This window comes from Elgaria multicarinata, chromosome 8 (assembly GCF_023053635.1).
Source record: "Elgaria multicarinata webbii isolate HBS135686 ecotype San Diego chromosome 8, rElgMul1.1.pri, whole genome shotgun sequence".
NCBI classification, from domain to species: Eukaryota; Metazoa; Chordata; class Lepidosauria; order Squamata; family Anguidae; genus Elgaria; species Elgaria multicarinata.
The window spans coordinates 48,557,078-48,575,823 of record NC_086178.1 but is presented as its reverse complement, the minus strand read 5'-3'; the positions used below and the strand labels follow the sequence as shown (position 1 = coordinate 48,575,823).

At 43.0% G+C, this 18,746-nt stretch overlaps 1 protein-coding gene across 2 annotated transcripts in view; it reads left to right on the top strand.

The window, feature by feature from the left end:
• SLCO2A1 (solute carrier organic anion transporter family member 2A1) overlaps positions 1-18,746 on the top strand; it is a 64,701-nt gene that overhangs the window by 33,740 nt on the left and 12,215 nt on the right. For both annotated transcript variants that reach the window (XM_063132303.1, XM_063132302.1), the window contains 6 exons: positions 2,690-2,852; positions 6,731-6,943; positions 8,181-8,279; positions 11,296-11,429; positions 14,783-14,864; positions 17,906-18,070. In XM_063132303.1, coding sequence (XP_062988373.1) covers positions 2,690-2,852; positions 6,731-6,943; positions 8,181-8,279; positions 11,296-11,429; positions 14,783-14,864; positions 17,906-18,070 — 856 coding nt within the window. The remainder of the gene's footprint in view (positions 1-2,689; positions 2,853-6,730; positions 6,944-8,180; positions 8,280-11,295; positions 11,430-14,782; positions 14,865-17,905; positions 18,071-18,746) is intronic.

The window sequence follows — 18,746 nt, the reverse complement described above, 5'->3', positions numbered from 1 at the left end:
GGCAGTATAATTGTAACTTTATGTAACCCACACAATTCTGCCCAACAATTACATCTCATGCAACATGTAGAGGTTTTGCGACAACAAACAGGGAAATTGGTCCAGACCAAAACTTTAAATCCACATACTTCCAGCTACACACATCCTAACATCCAGACTCTTTAACAGACACCAAGAGAAAGAAATATGATTTGAATCACATGTCTACAATCTTGCACAATACGGACCATTCAAGAATGTTCAATTAAAATGTATTTTAAATGTGTTGAAATATGCATGGGACAAATTCTTACTTGGTGCAGGAGAGCATCCTCAAATGAACTGTGTTGGTCTGCATTACTCAGAAGTGTATTTGGCATAAATGAATGCTAGGTCCTTTCATGATGTTTTCAGCCATTATTTGGATATGGAAGATTAACAAAATCTATCCCGAGGGGGCAGGGGTGGGGTGGGTGTGGGGTGCTAAACATTCCAGACTTGGTAAGAAGGGGATCAGGGTCAAATCTAAGACTTCACTTCTGATGATTTGGTGGAAACTGTGTTTAAAAGGAAGTTTGCAGTTCCACACAGGTTGCTGGAGTGGACATCAAAATAAAAGATTGCATTCGGCTACAGGGGCATACTGCTGTTATGTTACTAATATTTTATGTTTAGAGTCTCGGATCTCTTGCATTTCTATAAGAAACTGATACTAATAGGGAATTTTCTCCCTATTGTAGATATTTATGGCTGTCATGCTTCTTGTCTATTGTATCTAATGCTCTCCTTTTCTTTTATCACATAAACCCCATCATTAATCATTTCCTTGGAGCATTTCAAAGAAAGGAGGTGAAACGTGGAGGGAAAATGTCTTTGATTAAGGGCACGGATATCTTTGTTTTTCCCCATGTTTTTGCTTGTGGTTTTTCTTGACTCCCATGCTCAGCTTAAGCGCTTTTCAATAAAGGTCAGATTGTGGCCTCTTAATTCTAACGTTTGGAAACCTTCCTATCTGTCTCATGAGTTTTTTAAAGAAATCATGCCCCCGTGCTTGGTTGTTGTTTTTAAATGAACGTAGCACTTGGTTTCACCCAGGGCAGAGTTAACATAAGAACTTCATAAGAATCCTGCTGGATCAGACCAAAGACTTATCTAGTCCAGCATTCTGTTCCCACAGTGGCCAAGCAGATACAGCAACGGGAAGCCCACCAGCTCAACACGTGCATGCTTACCTCTTGATTGCTACAGTTATCAAGCAGTGCCTTGCATGTGTGAATGTGTCTTCACAGATCTGATTATTTGATCACAGGTAGACCCGGTCACCTCAAACTCAATGCTTTTCAATGGAATCCTTCACACATGCTGCTGCGAATCGTCAAATACTGAATCATAAACCAGTGTGGTGTAGTGGCCAAAGTGTTGGACTGGGAGTTGGGAGATCCAGGTTCTAGTCCCCACTCAGCCATGAAAACCCACTGGGTGACTTTGGGCCAGTCACAGAGTCTCAGCCCAACCTACCTCACAGGGTTGTTGTTGTTGTGAGGATAAAATGAAGAGGAGGTGAATTATGTATGCTGCCTTGGGTTCCTTGGAGGAAAAAAAACAGGATATAAATGCAATAATAAATAAACAAACAAACAAACAAACTTGGTGGTATGTGAAGTCGCCCTTACTCTTTGCAATAATCTCTCCTCCCTTGTCATCCAGTTAATCTTTCCCTCACTCCTTCGAAATGCTCTAATGTGTATCTTTTACTTTAATGTGTATCTTTTACTCTAACCTGTATCTTTTACTTTCTTCCACTTACTTTCTTCAAGCCCTCAATTGATCTTGGGTGGAGGAGGATGTTGAGGATTTAGCACAGAAGACAAAATTCTCCCTTTGTACACAGTGCCCTGTGAGCTATTCCTGTTTTTCATCATCCTGATTATTTGCCGTAGCCTGAAAAGGCCTCGCTAGGCAGGCCAAGCAAATAATACAAATGCCTTGGATCATAGTGAACCAAGCTACCCTTCCAGTTCTGCCATGACCATCCCATATAACAACATGGTGCCTTCCAGATGTTTCAGAGTACACCTCCCATCATCCCAGCCATTGCCCATGTTTACTGGGGCTGATGGGAGTTGCAGTCCAAAACTTCTGGAGGCTGACATATAAGAATGCTCTAATCTCTAGCAAGAATAGTGGGAGATCTCTTGTGGCACTGCTGTGATTTGGGCCCCAAGTTTCATTCAGCCATGCCACTCTGTTTCAACAAAGTAAAAGCAGAGGCACAGAGCTACAACCTTGTCCTGCGTGGTCACTTGAATGGCCATTTCTGAGTTGCCAATGTGCATACAACCTTCATAGGTTAATTTTTATGTATAAAGGTAAATTTAGAAATCATTATAAAAATTTAAATGGCAATTTAGTATATTTCACCATAGCAACCTGTGTGCCTGTTCATTCTGCTGTCTAGGTACTGTTGATGGGGAATGTCAAGGCCCTAGTTCGTTCTTCTGATGGTTCTTTATCTTCAAACTGGGCTCGGACTAGGCAACCCTTCAAATGCAGGACTTTTTCAAAATAGGGGACGGTCCTTCTGGCAGCCTTTCAAATAGAGGACTGTCCTGTATAAAAGGGAACCCTTGGCCACCCTAACCCCTGGTCACTGCCTGGTGCCTTCATCCTTCAGGTCTGCCTCTCACTTGTACCCTCTTTATCTCCACAGATTGGCAACGTCGTCCTCATCCTCTTTGTGAGCTACTTTGGCAGTCGTGTTCACCGGCCTAGGATAATCGGCCTGGGAGGCCTGCTGTTGGCCCTGGGGGCCTTCTTGCTGACCCTTCCCCACTTCCTCTCCGCCCCATATGAATACTCTGCAGCACACCTCAGTACGTAACTTTTCAAAACTCTCCTCTGCCCCAGCCCTTTTCCAGAGGCTCGGGGACTTTGCAAAATTACGCTGTATTTTCTTTGCTTTAATTTTTAATCTGCCTTCGATCAAGGTGGATCCCCAAGGTGGCTTGCCTTTAAAAATAAATAAATTAAAATATAAGTCCATTGGAACTGTTTCTGCCCCGCTCCAACACATTGACATATGTCAACTCCTGCTCTTGGCAGTTCTTCACATTTCTTGGTTGTTGTGCCCTCCTGTGAGGTAAGTATGTTGTTCTCCGCGGCAAATGAATCTGAAAATGCGGTTGTACATTAAAATTGCTTGGCTCTTAGCCACCCTGACTTCCCCCTGAGGCATGCTGTGGTTTCTGTGCAATGACTTGCCTGTCGTGGGTGTGCCAAGCTGGGTTAGTGCCAGGGGAACCCAAGGCAATGCATGTTTGGTGTCAATGAATGCCATTCTGTACTGAATTGCTTTTCTGGAATTGTCAGTATCCTCTGACACCACCCAAATGTGCAATACTCCTAGCTGATGATGGAGCGGTAAAGACAGCGCAGCTGCACAGTTTATGGTTTCCCCCTTGGCCAAACTCCTGTAGCCTAAAGGAAGGATGGAGCACCCAAATCCTGTAGCCTAAAAAGGGAAGAATGGAACACCCCAAAACCATCATGTAATCAACTTTGCATTCCCCGATTCCCTTTCAACACCATGGACTCCTATGCCCTGAAAATGGCCCAATAGGCTGGTTGGTACCAGCTGACATGGTCAGCATTTGTAAATTCAACCTGTCAGTGTATTCTTCACAAAGAAAGAGGTGTGCAGAGGAAGGTGGGGGGAATTCATCCAGGAATGGTTGGCATATACACTTGGCTCCTTCATTATCTTCTAGTCATAACAATATAATCATATAATAACAACTCTTAATTCTTCTGTCATGGTATTTATCTATAATATATCCAGGAAGTCAGCTGACAAACATTGTTCCCACTTGCCCTCCAAAGTGGTGGTAGGTAGGTTGGTGAGGGGTTGAAATCTCAAGGCTTCAGAAGTAATTTGCAACAGTATCTGAGTTTCCTAAAACCTACATCACTGCTTCTCTTCTACTAGGATTGCATACAAGGATTTGGGGGGTGGGGCATGTTAATTCTGCAGCAATGTCTTTCTGCAGAGAACCACACTAGAATTATATTTGTGGAAAGAAAACTGACAGAAAATGCCACAGTACTGGCCACAGTGCGCTAACTATCACTGGATATCTATTAGGGGAAAGACCTTCATCCAATCTCTAAAGACACACCAGGCTCACACATACTTATAGTAGTCCCACTGAAATCAATGGAACTACTCTAAGTGTGACTAAGTCTGATCTAACCTAGAAATAAAATTAACTGGAGGTTGCTTGGAAACTTCTTGCCTATATTCTGACTATACAGCTAAGATTCACTTTATAATAGTGAGGGCAGTAGAGACTGCCTGTGTCTATCTGTGTTGGGATGGGAGATGGATTTTCTGGTTTTTATTAAAAAAGTAAAGAGTTGTGTAATGGTCCATGAGAAGAAGAAAAATCAAAATCCACAATTGAGCAGTACCTTTATCAGTACAACCAACTTTTTAGTTTCCCAGAATGCTTGATCAGACTTGGTGGTATAAAAAGCGGTGGAGAGGGACATGCCCAGAAAAGTACTGAAATTAGTCCAGATGTTGTGGCTGTGTGGTTTGCATTTTAGACCCAGTCGCAAGACGGATATCGCAGACTGAATGAATTAGTCCATGCTAGGTATTGGGTTACACCTAGGATTCTGGGACAAAGAAGTGGTGGCTGGAGGAGGCTAGATAACATCATCTTGAGAGATGTCTAGAAGATGTCACAATTTGCCACAATTACTAGAAAAGTTCAGGCTAAGCAATTTTTGAGATCATCTCTCATTAACATCTATGAATGGGAAGTTCTCTGTGAGATTCTCAATAACTACTCCCAATGTAACTGGAGTAAACAGATTAAGGAAGGTCGCTCTAAAAGGATGAAGCTTTCTTCATCCATAACTTCATTTTTTGGGTTTTCCCGCTGACACACTCTTCTAAGCAGGGTTATCTGTTGTTTCTAATTCAGAGCCCCCATCTACCATTTCATGTCCCCATGAGCAGATTGCTTTTAATCTCCATATACTTAGCCAAGGGCATATTTTGCCCCACCCTGCACACCAGGGCAGGAAATTCCAAAGCTCTCTTATTTTCCAGTGTGTCCCTCCCTGATCTACTTGGCATCTCGTTAGTAAGTGAGAGGAACTTTGAATAGGAGCATTGACGTAAACCAAATTGGAGTTGGTTGGTTTGGTATTTCTCTTCTCATTTACCCCAAACAGTTTCACTTATGAAAATTGTGTTTTGGCATGAGATACATCTCTAATATGGCCTCTATGGCAATTGAATCTAAAATGAGTTAAAGGAAGGCCCCTGCATTCTGGAATTACATTCCAAGCTCATGTAATAATGCTGTTGGGCTGAACATGTTCAGAAATGTTTGTGGTAGCATGTTATTTTATATGACAAGTGATGTTCTATCGACCTGGTCAACATTTTGTTTCAATATTTGATCAAAAATACCACAAACCTACAGGGACTCTCATTAAGTACCATGAGTTGATGGAAATATTGGAACAATTGTGAAAATGAGCAAATAACAAGGTACAAGATGTGTGTGAGAGCTGACATGTGACAAGAATGCTGTGTTTGTTTCAATTTTGCATTGGAAGTGGATTCCTAGCATCATTTTGGATATTTAAGCATTGTTTTGTTCACTTTAAGAGGAACTTAAAGTACTTTGATAGATTGGAATTGGATTCCTGGTTCTGTCATGAACATCTTGTTCACCATTAAAGCTAATGGGTAATTTGAAAGCATGTAAGAACCCTGGACCAAACCACAATTATGCCTCCCTCAATAATTATGCAGTTGGCTTTTGATGTGTAAGGGGCAAAAAAACCAACCTAGGTTGCAACTACACTGATGCATCTTCGTTCTCAAAGCCCTTTCTGAAACTAACCCTATAAGTAGTGTTGTGGTAATACCTTGAAAGAAAAAGGTGATGACAGGTGCTAATTAAATTGAGGAAGTTTACAGCTCTGGCAGGTCTCCAACATTCAGGAATGAGGGATCAAGGAAGCTTAAGGATGCAGTTTGCTCAGCCTTGTTAGTGAATGTCTTAGATGTGCAAGTACAATTGCTATTGCCACAAACTGCTGAACTCCAGTAAATGACTATACCAAAGACATTGGCTATGATCCAAAGCACCGCACAAGGTGTCCCATGTGTGGTTGGGTGCTTTTATTATTATTATTATTTATTTATATAGCACCATCAATGTACATGGTGCTGTACAGATAATACAGTAAATAGCAAGACCCTGCCGCATAGGCTTACAATCTAATAAGTTGTAGTAAACCTCTGTTACCCTTCAAAAATCCGCGCCCCCGCAAGGTTGGAGAGGACTCCATGAGGAATTTCTGCCAGAAGGAAAACTCAACCCATTCTATGCAGCGGGAGGTGGGGGCTTCTGTGGATTTCAGCCACGTTTCTGGTGCCCCCATGTCCACTGTTGTTAAAATGTCATCTGGGCCTTGAAGATGCACTGCTCTGTTCTGCTCTCTGTGCTTGCCAGGGCTTCCACAGTTAAACCTGCAGTGCAAGTGAACTCGCATTGGGAAACATACCTGCAAAGTGACTCTCAAGTTAGATATTTTTCTGTTTCTATGTGTTGGTCATTTTCTTTTGCAAGGCAAAATTATGCAAGCAGCACTGAATTTGATGTGATAGTCTAGTGGTCCATGAGTGTTCACTGTGTTTTTCTAGAATTAGTGCATTGTTTTGTTCCAGATAACAAGAGCAGCAACACCAGATCTGAACTCTGCAACAGCCAATTCACCTGTCCAAATGCCACCGTGAATGTCCAGGCAGAGGCCGGCACCATGTGGGGAATAATGGTAGTTGCTCAGCTGTTGGCAGGAATTGGGACAGTCCCCATACAGCCTTTTGGGATCTCCTATGTGGATGATTTTGCTGAACCAAACAACTCTCCCTTATACATAGGTATGCGCTTACCCTGAAAAGGTGTTTTACTGTAATCTAGGTAAGGGACGTTCCTTGCCCATTGGGTTTGCATTGCCTTCATATCAGTGTGCTTCCATCAGTCCCCATTTGTTTCTGTTGACGGTTTTTAATCTATCTTTTTTCTTTTTGGGGGGTGGGGTGCGGGGCTGGTAGATTTTGGCCTTCCAAAGATACAAAAAGAGCACACAGGGTGCAATCCTTTGCATATTTAGACAGAAAATGTCCTACAACTATCATGGCTAGCGGGAGCATGCTGGGCTTGTAAAACATTTTTTCCAGTCTAAACATGGATAAGATTCCACCCTTATTGTAGAACAGGGTAAATGGTTGTTGAGGTTTGCGGACACTGTGAATATCCAAGTACTGTGGATGTCAAAATATTTTCTGATAATGAGTATTCCATCTGTCTTTTTAGAGAGATGAAAAAGTAATCTAATTAGCAGATAACATTTATTTTTGATATTCAAGGGGAAACCTAATAAGCAGGATGATTAAGTAGCTAATGAAACCAGAGAGCTGTCTTTGAGTGTATTGGTAGACAATGAGTTTCTTTAAATGAGTGTTTTATAGCATGCTCATGACTGACCACTCACGGATGTTCTTGGGTCATTTTGATGACAACATCAGCCTCCCACTCCATTCGCCGGTTTTAGCAGTCAAAAATAAACCTCAGAAAACCTGACTCATCTGAAATACATCAGTATTTGTCGGGTTTCCCCGCAGTGTACAGGCAAAGTTGTGCTATAAAACGCCCACTAGAGGGCGCTGTCCTATTGAATTGTATTGGCCACGTGATCACTACACGCTTCCTCATGTAATTGAAGCTCATTGCAAATGCGGAAGAGAAGCAGGAAGCAGAGCCACAGTAAGGGAACAATGCTGAATTAGATGGACCCTTGGCTGATCCATCACGATTCTTCTAATGTTTTTATTATTATTATTATTATTATTATTATTATTATTATTATTATTATTATTTCTTCAACAAGATTGTTAGGATCTTTTTGAATGGTAGCAGCTCCTCTTTAGTAAATGAGATATGTAAAACCTTAATGCAGCAGGAATATTAATTACCCCATTTATTTTAAACACTCTTTATCTCTCTGGTAATAAAACAAGCTCTAGGAAGAAAAAGCATCATAGCAGTATTGAAGAAATGTAACCCACAGAGAGAGAGAGTCATTCACCATCTTATCTCTCTCTCTCTCTCTTTCAGCCCTGTTATTTGCCATTGCAGTGTTTGGCCCAGCCTTTGGTTACTTGCTTGGCTCTGCAGCACTGCGGATATTTGTGGACTTTGGGAGGGTTGATCTGAGTAAGTATCTGTTCTACTTAAGGAGGCCATAGTCTCTTATGCATTCACAGGTCGATAGTCTGAGCCACTTGATATGTCTGAGATGTGTAACTAGAGCTACAGCCTCACAGAACGTGTCACTGGCTCCCTTTTCCACTTGAGGACAGATTCTTGGTATCTTGCAAGGTGGCATGCAAAGACACAGCCTGCTTCAATTAGAGATACTGTGGCTTTCTGCCATTCCCCATTACCTGAAACGAGATTCCTTGCTAAAGAAATGTCCGGAAGGAGCAGAATGCTTGCAGACATAAGTGCTAGAGTCATCGTCAGAAAGTAGTGGTTTAATTGAGCAAGAGCTTACTGGGCATGGCAGTGTGCAGCAGTCATTCAGGTCTCTAGTGTGCTTTTGAACAGGGAGCATGGGGTTTGTATCCAATGTTAGTCCTACTCAATGTAGACCCATTGAAATAAATGGAATATAATTTAGTCATGGCTTTCATTTCCATGGGTCTTTTCTACCTAAGACTAAGATCAGATACAGCCCATTAGGTGCATTTGTGCATAATAGTAAGCATGCCATGCACAAGAGTGATTCAGATTCACTTGGCACATAATGCATATTTGTGTTTGCTGATAAGCGTCCTGAACCCATGATGCCATAATGCATGAAGGTTGAATTATCTTTAGAAATAGAGAGCCTAGTTTCCAACACAGTCCTAGCCTCCACAGAGGCAATGATTTCCTGCTCTACTGTTCTATGGCAGAACACTCTAGTGAAATGCAAGTGATCTGGCCAGATTGCTTCAGACACGCCATCCTCTCCATTTTGTCTTGTGTGTTCCCCTCCTCACCACCCACCACCACATCTATATCATGATCCTATTTCTTGCTACATATCTATCGTCTGGTATGGGAGTGTTAGGCACAGTCAGATTACAATATTAGGTGCTGCTGGATCATAAATTAACTGTACAATGATATAGAATTTAGGCTTTGAAAATGGCTGCCTTAGGACAACTTCTACCAGTTTTCTCCAGTACACACATGAATGTGCAAAGCATTCAAGGTTCTTTCTAGCAGCCAGAGTCTTCTTTCTAACTCATGCCTCCATGCTAAAGAAACCCTGCTGCATTTCACTCTGGCATCATAGAATGATTGTTCGTCTCTTGTGCAAGATGATTGAGCTGAGAACAGGAAGGGGCAGTAGGCTCCTTCTTTGGGTAGACAAACAGTGTTAGTTACCTCCATGTGGTCGCCCCTTGATGATGTCACCCACTCCTGTGTGGACTGGTCACATCCAGGGAAGCTGTGCCATTGTTTTGGCGGGGTGTGGGCGCTCTTTGCCTGCATGCCTTTTAATCTTGGAGAGCAGGAAGTCTGGACTGAGGCTGCAAGAGGCCTGAGATGGCTGTTTATTCCTTCCCACCCATTAACAATGCAGAGACACGCTTTCTGTGCCAAACCCAGTCAAGTGCCGAGTCCTTTGAGCAAGGCCTCCCGCCTGGAGGATGTCCGCTCTCAATGTGGAATGACTCGGCGTCTCTTCTCTAGGGTCCCTGGAGAGCACCGACTCCAAAAGCCGGGCCTCATTAAAACTGTTGCTTCATCGAGATCAGTGGCCGAGCTTGTGCCTGACTCTCAGCCAGCAAAGCTCTGCCCCAGCCTGGGAACAATGGGAGAGGAGATTCATTCCAGGAAGAGGGCAACGAATATTTCCAGCTACCCTGTCTGCATAGATTACTGGTTAAGCTTGTTCAATAAGCACCAGGCGTCTAGAAGGAAAGAGGGCTAAAATAGATAGGTTTCCTTAATTAACGTTGTAATTGTACAAGTGAATCGGATAGGAACATAGGAAGCTGCCTTAGACTGAGTCAGACCATTGCTTCATCTAGCCAATGATTGTTGACAGTCAGGGTCAGTGGCTCTTCAGGATTTCAGGCAGACGTTTTTCCAGCCCTACCTGGAGATGCCGAAGATTGAACCTGGGACCTTCTGCACTCAAAGCATGTGCTCTACAACAAAGCCACAGCCCATGTGCCACTTGCCTCCCTTAGTCCCACTACCACCACCAAATGCTCTGGCTATAGCCTGCTTAAGGCTTACACTCCAACAAATCCCTTCCACAGCACACTGCTGTTTGGTTTCCACTGTGTCTGCATCACCAAATGCTCATGCTTAAACCCATAGAGATGGTTTCTTCCTCTCTCTCTCGTTTTGCCAGGCATTTTTCTGCTCAGTTCTTTTAAACGTCATCCAGAAGAGCAACCACTTTCCCCCAAACAAAGATATCTTAGAGAATACAACTTGCCATCAACAGAGGGACATTTTCTCACTACCCATCACAGCTACTGATTTTAGGGCAGGTTTTCCCTAAGTTCTTAAAATCTCCCTCATCCCAATTTAGTGAAATGACAGAATTCCATCTCTGAAAATATCCAATGAAGCTGAAGGGTGGGAGACTCAGGACAGATGAAAGGAAGCACTTCTTCCCATAGCACATAGTTAAACTATGGAATTTGCTGCCACAGGATGTAGTGATGGCCACCAAATTGGACAGATTTAAAAGGGGATTAGACCAGTTCATGGAGAACAAGGCTATCAGGGCTAAAATATTATCTCCTGTATGTATTTAAATACCAGTGGCTGGAGAACATGACCAGGAGAGTGCTACTGTACTCATGTCCTCCTTGTGGGTTGACTATGGGCAAATGGTTGGCCACTGTAGGAAGAGAACGCTGGACTAGAAAGGCTTTTGGTCTGATCAGTGTGCCAGATATCTAGGTCTACAGTAGCTTCAAAAGAAGGCTCCATCCCCATCCTGGAGACAATTGCAGTAACAACAACAAAAAGATTATAAATCAGCTGTGCTAGTATTGATGCCACTTGTAGGAAATCCCGAGCAAGGGGGGGGTGCCCTTGAAAACATGATCATCCAAGCAATTGGGTAGACCTCAAGCCCAGAAATATGCAAATGGCTTAAATGATAGGAAGTGGATTCACTCAGTGTTTGTCATGCTTTCTTCCCCTTGTCTTTCAGAGGATCTGAACTTGACCCCAGGAGACCCGCGGTGGATTGGAGCATGGTGGTTGGGGCTGCTCGTTGCCTCTGGCTGCTTGCTCCTCACTTCCATTCCCTATTTCTTCTTCCCGCGATACATGCTCAAAGGGAAGGTAAGTCTCGTGGGCCGGAGGGGCAGAATGCCAGGGAGAAATTCCTCCAAACCTCAGTTGTTCTTGCACAAATCCTCTTCACGATTCTTTTGCCATCAGGGAAACTGAAGAGGGGAGAGGCTGTCCTGGACTAGGCTTTTTCCATTTCTTTCTTTTTAAATAATTCCGGTTCTGCCTCCTGTTGGCCTGCCTCCTACAAGGCAGGCTGCCCAAGCAAGAACTCTCTCTTCCCCTGCCCCCACCTACCCTGCTTCACATACATTTTCTTGGCTTATTGATGTTCTTCACTTGGAGGCTGCCATAATCATTATGAAGAAAAGCCGTCCTCTGCTTCTAGAGGAGTGGGTGGGTGGGTTTGCGGCATGCATGACTGCCTGATTTTGTAGCTGAAAGAAGCAGTTGCATTTCCCTTGGGAAAAGCCTTTTGCTGTTGAAAGAAGCATCTGTAATGGAGTGAGCAAATTATGGAGGTCTCAGGGTCATTTTAGGGGGGGCTCCCCACCCACCCCCAGGTTGCAGGCTGCTGGGCACCCTGATTTTTTGGGGGGTGGCATCCTGACAACCAAAAAGTTAAAATCTAGCTTGCTTGCAATCTAAGTTTTCAGGGCTCTGCCAGTGCTACGGAGCCCTCGAAAGGTTAAATCTAGCTTGCAAACAAGCTAGATCTTGCCTTTTTGTGGTGTGGTAGTGCTCAAAGTGCCACTTTTTAAATTAAATTTAAAAAAAAACTTGGAGGGATGCGGGGACAGTTGTGGGGGTACCTCAGGGTAGCTGAGGCTGCAGGCAGCGTGCAGAACACATGTCCCCACCCAGATCTGTAATTTTAAATGCCTCTTGTCAATAGTAAAATATGGGCTTTATGTAGGGATGTTAAACTTCTGGAAGTTTTGAAGCTATGGGGGTGAGGGAGTTTTCCCCTGTTGTTGTTTTCAAGAAAAAAACCTGAAATGTCGGGGGAAATGGGAAAATATGCAGTAGTATTTGTTTTAGCACACTTTACAGATCTAAAGTCACTTTGTTACTTCCAGAACATAAAATGTATTGTATATAACTTACTTTGCTCATCAAATTAACCTTAAAATTCAAAACATTTGAAAGTAAGCTTAGTTAATGTGTAAGTATTGTCTGAATACACTATACTTTAAAAACTAATACACTGAATGTGATAATTTTATAAGCAAATCAAGTTATACTTGGACTAGAATTCCCATCATTGCAGCGTGGCCTAGAAGGCTGTTTTGGGATTAAAGAATGAGCAACAAATGGAAATGGAAATAATGCTGCTTTGGATGCCATTTTACTCTCTCTTTCTCTCTCTCTTTCTGACTGGGTTCTGAGGACATGATAACCAATGGTGGGTTAAATAGTCAACAATGCGTTAAAACATCAGTGGTTGGTTATTGCGTCATCTGTCGGGACTGTTTCACACCACAGTTGATTGTTTGGCCAAAATAACCAACACAAATAACCAAGGCTGTGCAGAAGTGATTATTTGAACAACTGTTGGTTATCGTGTTGTATGTTGAGCACCATTGACTATTTCATCACGCATAGTTGGTTATTTTGGGCGCCTACAGAGTCCCTTGGTAAGAGCGACAGTTGCCCCTCTAGTCCAGCCAGCAGAACTCGCAATGGTTGATGGGATATTAGTGGGAGGACTGAGGGGGAGAGAGAGGGTGGGGGATGTGTCAGTGAAACACACCGTTGACTAATAGTCAACTCAATGCTGGCCTTAATCCACACCACAGTTTATTATAATCATGTTGTTTGGGGATTACCCCCTTGATAATCAACCATGGAGTTGACTATTAACCCACCATTGACTATTGTGTTGTCTGATTACAGCCCCCCCCTTCTCTCTCTCTCACACACAGACACACACACTAAATCAATTAACTAAACAATGATGTGAAAAAATATTGTCAGCTTCCCCTATATAAGTCTTAGGTTGCACACATGTTAATTTAGTTCTGAATCCCCTCCCCATATGAAAAAAATATTAAGATGGGGAAAATATGTAAAAGGATATGAAATGATATGCTTATCTTTTTTTAATTACATTTTAAAACCACCATGATTTAATATTCAAGCTTCGATACTGTGTTCTGTCTTTTTCTGTTATTACTTTTCATGCTTGGCAGAACGTTTCATCCAAAGAGCAGTAACTAACTTTTTTTCAGTATCCTCCTCTGTAGCAGTCACAGGGGCCTGTAGCAGTCACAGTGGTACTAAACGTGGTTCAAAGCAGCCCCTAAAACATTTCAATTGCCTGTTTTGCAGAATCATGGTGGCTGAAACAAGCCACTGTCAGATTTCCCTAACTACCCACAGCAAGACAACTTGCTGTGTCACTTGAACCCAGGCTTCATGGTTTATTTCAGGTGAACCCTCAAATAACCCATGGTATGTACCTGGTGTGCACCGTGGCTTGTTTCAGCTGTTGTGATCATGCAAACTAGGCCATGACTTATAAACCAAGAGGCAAAGACCAGCAAATTCTGCCTTGGTGTCCATTCAAGCTATTAAATCTCTTGGGTAAAGTGGGGACAATGACCACAGCATTGACAGTAGTTAATATCAAATAAAGCTATTTAAACAGATAGAATGCCGTTGCACATCTGGGAAGGTTTATTTACCAGAAGCGATGATGATGATGATTATGATTGATGATGATGATTTCAAAATTGCCCTATAGACAAAGCTCTCTGGGCAGTTTACAAAGGTTAAAATAATAAAAACAATATGCAAGAGTTAAAAACACACGGTACACACAGAGACGACATACATCTAAAAAAACCAAGTTTGAGTAATCAGCCAAACTATAAAAACAAATCTGGGTCAGTTTACATGCTGCTAAATAAAAGCCTTAACCTGGTGCCGAAAAGATACCAATGTTGGTGCCAGGCGGGCCTCATCAGGAAGATCGTTCCATAATTGGGGGGCCACCACAGAGAAGGCCCTCTCCCTTGTTGCTATATTCCAGTCCTCCCTCAGAGTAGCCACCCAGAGGAGGACCTTAGACGTTGAGCATAGTGTACAGGTATGTTCAAACCAGGAGAAGCAGTTTATGTTTCTTGCCTCAATCATTTTGTCCTGCTGAGGGGAGAGCACCCACACACACACACTGTTGACTGGACTGAGTGAAGCGAAAGAGAAAGTCTGGGTGTGTTTTTGTGTTGCATACCCCGGAATCTCATCCCGTTTCTTGCTCATTCTGTGTGTTCAGGGGCTACAGGTTGTAGAATGTCTCCCAGGACCCCATTCCACTTGGACAAAATCCAGAGTCCTCTCTTCTTGCTCCCTGCCACCACTACCACCCTACTCACAAAAGGTATTCTCTGTTTCTCCTCCAGGGAATGGTGTCTGAGGTGGACATCCTGAAGAAGATTGAGAAAGCTGAAGCAGAGGAAGGATCTCTGGTGGATTTTATTAAAAGTAAATTATTTTCATTCTACCTTTCAGTTTTTTCTGTGTGAGAGCCATGCTGGGGGGGGAAATGCTTCCCTTACTATCCACAGTTGCACCCAACCTGAGTTTCTCCTGTTACCTTTGTTAGTTCAGCATGGTCTTGTTGTCAAGATGTTCTTCTTGAAAGGCTTTTAAACTGCAAGCCTGTTATTTTTGTCAAAAGCTCATCAGTTCAGTCACATGCAACCATGCTGCAGTTTTAATGCATCTCACAAAAAATTTCCCCATAAGAACCCTGCTGGATCAGACCTATTGAGTCCAGCATCATATTTCTCATAGCAGACAACCATATGTCTCTTGAGAAGCCCTCAAGCAGGACAGGTGAGCAATAGCCCTCTCCCACTGTTGTTCCCCGGCAACGGGTAATTCTGAGGCATCCAGTGATTGAGCTTGGAGATAGCATACAGCCATCATGACCAGTAGCTGTTGATGATGATCTGTTTTCGCAACAGACTGTAAATGCAAAGCCAGCACCACAATCTGCTTTCTCCCTAAAATATATGCAGAGTGATGTTTGCTTTCCTTCGTTCCCTGCTGGTTCCTTTGGCAACGTCTTGATACCAGAGAGAGAATTGTTCAGGACGTTTTCTTCTCACCCTGCATCAAATTTGGGTTTAACTTTCCTGCAACAAGTGAAAAGCAGGATAAATAGTAGTATTTTACCGAAACGCCACCTGCCTTTTGCTACCTGTTTGTTTCCCTTCAAAAATGGCAGCCTTTCTTTTTCTGCCTTTCTCAGGGATGTGGAGAATTTCAGATAAATTTTGCAGTGTGCAGGGTTTCAGTGCTTACCTTGCTGTAAGTAGGTGACTGAGGGGGTTCTATGTGCTCTTTATTTTACCATTTTACCCGGTTCTGTCCTTGCAACCTCTCTCTTATGTGCTTTCTGAAAACATTTTTTTTTTTAAAAAAATGGCAGAACAGCTGATAAGCTGAACCCAGGGGAAAAACCAACAGGAGCTGGGAAGTATGCAGTTGAATCATCCCTAGGAGATGAAGATGAAAATATTTCTGAGTGCCTAAATGTAGAAGGGGAGGAAATAGGCCATTTCCATATGGGGAAACATGATGGCTAGTCAAAGGGGCTTAAGTGCCAGAGACAACTGGGGAGGGACACCGTGTATAGGTGTTTCTATGCAAATGCTAGAATCCTCCAAGCCAAAATGGGAGAATTGGAGTGCCTGGTTTTAAAGGAGAACCTCGATATAGTGGACATTACAGAAACCTAGTGGAACAGAGAAAACCAGTGGGATACAGTCATCACTGGATATAAATTCTACAAGAAGGACAGGGAAGGGTGTACTGGGGGAGGTCTTGTTCTGTACATCAAAGAGGGCATAGTTTTAAGTAGACAAGAAAACCTAAGAGGGACAAACTCATCCACAGAAGTGCTGTGGGTGACAATATCAGGCTCCAGAACTAATTTAGTACTAGGAACATGCTTTCATCCTCCAAACCAGAATGCACAGGGGATCTTGAGATGGAAAATGAAATCAAGGAGGCCTCTAAACAAGGAAGTGTAACAATGGGTGATTTTAATTACCACTGATTGGATAAATGTGTGTTCCAATCATGACAAAGAGGTTAAATTTCTCAGTCCCCTACATGACTGTGCCCTAGAACAATGAGTCATGGAAGCAACCAGAGGGAAGACGAACCTGGATTTAATCCTAAAAGGTGTTGCGCAAGACCTAGTGCAAGATGTAAATGTTGTTGAACCAATTAAAAACAGTGACCACAGTGCTATCAGATATGTTTAAGTGGAAAATCACCAAGGAAGTCCAACATAGACACGTTTGACCACAAAAGAGAAAACATATCTAAAATGAAGGAACTGGTAAAAAGGAAATTGAAAAGGGGAATCAAGAGGGTTAAATCCCTTCAAAATGCTTGGAGGTTATTCAAAACCACAATAAAAGAAGCTCAGCTAGAATGTATATCATAGGTTAGGAAAGGGCACCAAATCCAAGAGGTCACCAGCATGGTTAACAAGTGGTATCAAGGAAGCTATTGTAGAAAAGAGGGCTTCCTTCAGGAAATGGAAGTTTTGCCCAGGTGAGGAAAACAAGAGAGAGCACAAGCTTACACAGAGGTGATGCAAGCAGACAATAAGAGATGCAAAAAGCATTTTGAGGAACATGGTGAATACAATAAAGACGGCTTTAAATATATCAGAAGAAGGAAACCAGCTAGGGAGGCAGTTGGTCTGTTGGATGACAATGGAATCAAAGGAGTACTAGAGGAGGGAAAGGAGTCTGTGGAGAAGCTGAAAAGGATCTCTGCAAACTGGGAGGGTGGGCATCAAAATAGCAAATGTGGTTCAATGTAAGCAAGTGTAAAGCGATGCGCATTGGGGCAAAAAATCCCAACTTCAAGTATCAGCTGATGGGATCTGAGCTAGCAGAGACGGACCAAGAAAGCCCCTTTGGCTGCTTAAGCTTTCTGAAACGCCCCCAAGAAGACTTAGCCAGGACTTCCTCCCTTGGGGCTTTCCAGTGAGGCTGCTTACTGAGTGCCTGAGAGATGAATGAGGAGTTCTTCTTCTTAACAACAGCAACAAAACAAAAACAAAAATAGTTCGCTCAGCTTTCTGTTACTCAGCAGGCAGCAGCACTGGAAAGCCCCAAGGGAGGAAGTCCTGGTTGAGGCCTCTAGGGCAGGGGTCCCCAACCTTTTTGGACTCATAGGCACATTTGGAAATTTGAGGAACTACTGTGAGCACCACCACAAAATGGCTCCCACGAAGGATGTGGCTAGCCCTGCAAATGGAGAAATTTCTGCAAAATTCTCACCCTTTCCCACAATTTTGTGCAATTTCTTTTTGCCCCCCGCCCCTGGAATGGTAAAAAATAGATTGATATGATCATTCTTAGCAGGATCCTGTGATAACTTATGATAGAAGTTTTGTTTGTTTGTTTGTTTAAGCCATGCTATCTGTTGTTCATGCTATTGAGGAGGCCCTTTCTCTGCCTGCCGTTTTCCATAACCCTCCTGTTTCTTGCTTTCAGAATTCCCTCGAGGCTTCCTAAGACTGCTTCTCAATCCGCTCTTCATGTTGTTGGTCATGGCCCAGTGCAGCTTCTCTTCCGTCATTGCTGGCCTCTCCACGTTCCTCAACAAGTTCCTGGAGAAGCAGTTCAGTGTCAGCTCTTCCTATGCAAATTTTCTCATTGGTGAGGGAGTTACAATGGCTCTGTATTAAGCAGATCCGGCCTGCCCCCAGCTAGATGGTTGAAACCTTCTCAGAATCAAGTTATGGCCAAGTAAACAGGGTACTTGACAACATTTCTCAAGGCTATGGATTCAATTAATTGTGTTTGCAGACCAGACAGCAGTCTGTGGTCCACATGGCTTTGGCTGGAGATCTGATAGGAGCAAGGAGAGGGGTTTGAGAGAAGTCTAAAAGCCGACAGGCAGACATTGGCTACATCTGTCCTACTTGTGCTGTAGGTGGAAGAAACAGATGTCCCTTAACCATAGTAGGCTGAGGCCACTGAAAATGATTCAAAGAGGTAGGGCAACATTTGATTTGGCAAATCTTTAAAAGTTTGTGGGTGTTGGGAGCCATGCGTCCCACTGCTCATAAGTCAGTAATCTCATTGAAGGCATTGCAGCACTATCGTTTAGCAAAGGCTGTGCGGGCGACTATCAAGCACTGCTGATGGTGACTGGTATCATTTATATTATACCCTCTTATCTGATAAAAGGGTCATCAAGGTGGTGTGCAACATTTTAAAACAATAAAACCTGAAAACAATGAAAGCAGGGACATTAAAAGCAGTAATGAATCACTGTAAACAACAACAGCAACAGTAAGCACAGTAATGAGTGGGTTGTGAATCAGCCCCA